A 4,664-nucleotide genomic window follows, 5' to 3' on the forward strand; every position below is an offset into this window, starting at 1 on the left:
TGTGTGTATGGATTGTGTGTGCGTGTGTATATATGGACTGTGTATGTGTATGGACTCTGTGTACGTGTGCGTGTGTATGGACTGTGTGTCCGTGTTTGTGTGTTTTTCTGTGTGTGTGTATGGACTGTGTCTGTGTGTATGGATTGTGTGTGCGTGTGTATATGGACTGTGTATGTATATGGACTCTGTGTGTGTGTGTATGGACTCTGTGTCTGTGTTTGTGTGTTTTTCTGTGTGTGCGTGTGTATGGACTGTATGCTGTATGTCTGTGTGTGTGTGTGTGTGTGTGTGTCTTTGTGTGTGCACGCTGCTTGGGCAATTGAAGCAGGGCACCCGTACCAAGATGAATACCCACTCAACCAACTCAGGAGCTGGGCGACCCCTGGGAGGTTTCAGGTGGCTTCTGCCTATGGCTTGGTTCTGTGCAGAAAGCACAGTGCATTGTAAAGAGAAAGTTGGTTGCTGTAGACCGGAGATACTGTCTCTTTCAAGGAAGCCTGTCATTCCTCAGTCAGAGAGGGGCAACCACTGGGTGCGGCTAAGTCAATATAAAGCAAACCTTGCAGGCCACCCTACAAGGGCACTTCCTCCCCAGTCCCAGGGGAGGCGCGATCATACACACTATTGTGTACATGTCCTTATAATGAATCCTTCCGCTACAAAGAAAGCAGATTTGATTAGACAACAACAACAATACAGAACAGACAAGTTTCTATTGCTGAGTAAGGAGAGCTCATTGCCAGTTCTGTGGATGGTGGCTTTGTGTTCCTCTTCAGCTCTGGCCCCTCGCGTCAAATGTGAATTAACCAAGAGACAGTGTGCATCTTCGGGGACACCAAAAGGTTAAAATCTCTGGGAAGTTCTTGCATGCTGTTTCGCATCACTTTCCCGAGATCCACAAACATTCACATTCTGACTGAGGTACTCTGAATTGTCTTATTTCTCCAATTCTCCAGAAAGTACACTTGGATTTACCGTGTCCTACACTTAGAAATCTGCTCTCGCTCTCTCGGGGATGGCAGAGGACAACAATGAGAGATCGTTGGCACGGTGGCACAGTGGTTAGCACTGCTGCCTCACAGCTCCAGAGACCCGGGTTCAATTCCCGCCTCAGGCAACTGTGTGGAGTTTGCCCATTCTCCCCGTGTCTGCGTGGGTTTCCTCGGGGTGCTCCAGTTTCCTCCCACAGTCCAAAGATGTGCAGGTTAGGTGAATTGGCCATGCTAAATTGCCCGTAGTGTTAGGTAAGGGGTAAATGTAGGGGTATGGGTCTGGGTGGGTTGCGCTTTGGCGGGTCGGTATGGACTTGTTGGGCCAAAGGGCCTGTTTCCACACTGTAAGTAATCTAATCTAATTATCATGCTGAATCAGGAGTTATCTGGAACCTGAATTCAAGGTTGATAATGTACGGTCTGAAAGGGTGTAGGTGACTGGCCACCAGGGCTGTGTGTCTGACTGTGTCTCACTCCCTTCACAGCTTCATTACAAATAAGTGTCTTCACTTCAGCTACAAGACTGATACAAACAGGTCAGGACCCCTGGTAGACCACTGATGTTTCGAAACTCGAAGACGGATCTCGAAAGGTTTATTTTCCACATTGATTCAATACAATATCTAATAACTTCATATCACATGCAAGGGACACACCGGACACTGTTAAGATAACCCTCAGAAAGAAAAGGGATAGAGACACCAGTCAGCGCAAAGAGGACTGAGAGATACTGTTAAGTGTACAGATATCTCCCTGAGAGAGAGAGGGGACTGAGAGACACCAGTCAGTGTACAGATATCTCCCTGAGAGAGAGGGGACTGAGAGACACCGGTCAGGGTACAGATATCTCCCTGAGAGAGCGAGAGAGGGCACTGAGAGACACCAGTTAGTGTACAGATATCTCCCTGAGAGAGAGGGGACTGAGAGACACCAGTCAGTGTACAGATATCTTCCTGAGAGAGAGAGAGGGGACTGAGAGACATCAGTCAGGGTACAGATATCTCCCTGAGAGAGAGGGGACTGAGAGACGCCAGTCAGTGTACAGATATCTCCCTGAGAGAGAGGGGATTGAGAGACGGCAGTCAGGAAGCGAGGGGAAGGGGGAGAGAGAGAGACAGAGAGAGAGAGAGAGAGCGATTGAGAGAATGACAGAGATAGAGCACAAGAGGGCAAGTGTATGTGGGAGACAGAGAGAGAGGGGACTGAGAGACACCAGTCAGGGTACAGATATCTCCCTGAGAGAGAGCGGGGACTGAGAGACACCAGTCGGTGTACAGATATCTCCCTGAGAGAGAGAGGGTACTGAGAGACACCAGTCAGTGTACAGATATCTCCCTGAGAGAGAGGGGATTGAGAGACACCAGTCGGTGTACAGAAATCTCCCTGAGAGAGACAGGAGACTGACACACCAATCAGTGCACAGATATCTCCCTGAGAGAGGAAGGGGGCTCAGAGATACCAGTCAGAGTACAGATATCTCCCTGATATAGGGAGAGGGGGCTGAGAGACACCAGTCTGAACACAGATATGTCCCTGAGTGCATGGTACTGAGCAATCCTGAGTCACATACAAATATCTCTTATCATCTATTATGAGAGTCGCTTGCCATTGTAAATTATTTATGGTGTAAGTCACTCTCCCTCTGGTCTGTTTTAGGGATCTCTCGTCAGTGTATACAGATTGTGTTTCTTGCATTCCTCGCTGTGACAGCCCTTTCTCCTAGCTGCTGACTAGTATCTGACCTTGAATTGGTTCCCTGGACTGTTGCATTGCTCAGTGTTGGTGAAAGAAGAAGCAGGGAGCAGATTGGGAATGAGACACATACCAGGCAGCTCGATCGTACTCAGCCCAGACTCGCACAAACTCATCCAGGTGGTGTGGGCCCAGGATTGACGAATCTCTGGTCAGGTACTCAAAGTTATCCATGATGACGGCCACAAACAGGTTCAGCATCTGAAAAGCAAAGGCAAACCCACTTTTTAATCGAGATGCCCAGAAGTGGGGTCAAAGTGCAGCCAGTCAGTGAGGTGGCCAGGCCTTCATTTTCTTGGCGAAAGGCCCCCAGAGACTCCCCTAAGGGCTGACCCGAGCTCAGGGGCAGGGAGGCTTTGGGGCCAAGATTGGAGATGGTTGACATCCCTGGTCACTGCGCTGCACTGGAACCCAGAGCTTCGAGCTCTCGGTGGGGGGGAGGAGGGAGCGGGGGTCAGGAAGCCTACATCAGGCCTTGTGGGGGAACTGAGGGCTGGATGTCTGGGAAAATCCAAACGACTGGAAGTCTCTGATTTTTCCGTCAGCTTTCAATCTCCCTCAGCCAGTCCCAGCATGGCTTGCGGGAGCCCATTTGTACATAGCAAGATCCCAGAAAAGGCAACTTGGCGCCATCAGGGGTCAGTCAGTTTTCACAATGTTTGATGAGAGATAAAGGTGGGGCAAGGCTTCTGGAAGTTCTGCCAGGTCTCGTGCCTTGGGATATTTTGCTTTTCTCCGGGATAAGCCAACTGGTGTCAGTCGTGTTGAAAAGACATCATCACACACTCAGGAGTATCGGCTTCAGAATGGCCTCGAATCTGCAGCTACATGGTCCGGGACAGCACTGTTACCCACCAGGAATGTCCTGGGAGAGTGGAGGGGTTTGCCTGGTTACAGAATGATTCTAACCGCATCTCCCTTCAGCAGGGTGTCAAAAATTCAACCTGATGCTCCACTTACAAGGAATGAGCACAGGAATATGAAGGAGACGAAGTAGAAATAAGCAAAGTCGGTGCCACAGTGGTGATCCGAGGACTCCTCACATCTCTTCTCACTCAGGCAAGCCAGCATGATATCCTGCCATGACTCCCCCGTTGCACTCCTGCAATGAGAACACAGACTCAATCAGTCTGGGGCACACACGGGGCAACAGGAACACGCACCGGGCAATGGGAATGTGCGCTGGATAATGGGGACACATCGAGCAATAGGGACAAACACTGGATAATGAAGACGATGGAGCACTGGGGGACAAAGCTAGATAGATGAATAAAAAACAAATAGCAAACATTTCTGTAGTTATTTAAAAACAAAAAAGACCAACAAAGTGATCAGTGGACCTACAGAAATTGGTCTGGGAATGAGTAATGGTGATAAGCACAAGACAGTTGAATTGAATATGCTATATCAGTTGCAAAGGGGAACCAGTGGTATTTCAGAAGGCATTTGATAAGATGCCGTAGCAAAGGTTATACCCTCATGGTATAGAGGGTTACATATTAGCGAGCTTTGAGAAGATTTGTAGCTCAGGTTGAGGTTCTGAGCGGGACGTTTCACTTCCAGATGTTTCGTCATCCTACTGGGTAACATCTTCAGTGGGCCTCCGGGCCAAGCACTGTTGATGATTCCTGCTTTCTATTTATATGTTTGGATTTCTTTGGGTTGGTGATGTCATTTCCTGTGGTGACATCATTTCCTGCAGTGATGTCATATTGGCACGGATAGAAGATTGGCTAACAGAAAGCAGAGGGTAGATGTAAATGGCATTTTTCAGTTTAGGAAGATATTGTGAGTGCTGTAGTGCTGGAGCATCGATTTGTTTTTATAATTAATGCAAATAACTTGGATCAATTTATCTTGCCAATATAATATATTATCTTGGATGAATATAACTTGCCAAATTTGTGTTGTGAAAAGGAC

The 4,664-nt window shown here is 48.3% G+C and overlaps 1 protein-coding gene across 1 annotated transcript in view; it reads right to left on the reverse strand.

The window, feature by feature from the left end:
• The window catches only part of LOC122554087 (probable voltage-dependent R-type calcium channel subunit alpha-1E), a 13,504-nt gene extending 9,419 nt beyond the window's left edge, over positions 1 to 4,085 (reverse strand). Inside the window, exons 1-2 of the mRNA XM_043698539.1 lie at positions 3,705 to 4,085; positions 2,818 to 2,945 (exon numbers count right to left, since the gene is read on the reverse strand). Coding sequence (XP_043554474.1) covers positions 2,818 to 2,945; positions 3,705 to 3,815 — 239 coding nt within the window. The 5' untranslated portion in view covers positions 3,816 to 4,085. The remainder of the gene's footprint in view (positions 1 to 2,817; positions 2,946 to 3,704) is intronic.
• Positions 4,086 to 4,664: the final 579 nt, after the last annotated feature.

Source organism: Chiloscyllium plagiosum, chromosome 11 (assembly GCF_004010195.1).
Source record: "Chiloscyllium plagiosum isolate BGI_BamShark_2017 chromosome 11, ASM401019v2, whole genome shotgun sequence".
NCBI classification, from domain to species: domain Eukaryota; kingdom Metazoa; phylum Chordata; class Chondrichthyes; order Orectolobiformes; family Hemiscylliidae; genus Chiloscyllium; species Chiloscyllium plagiosum.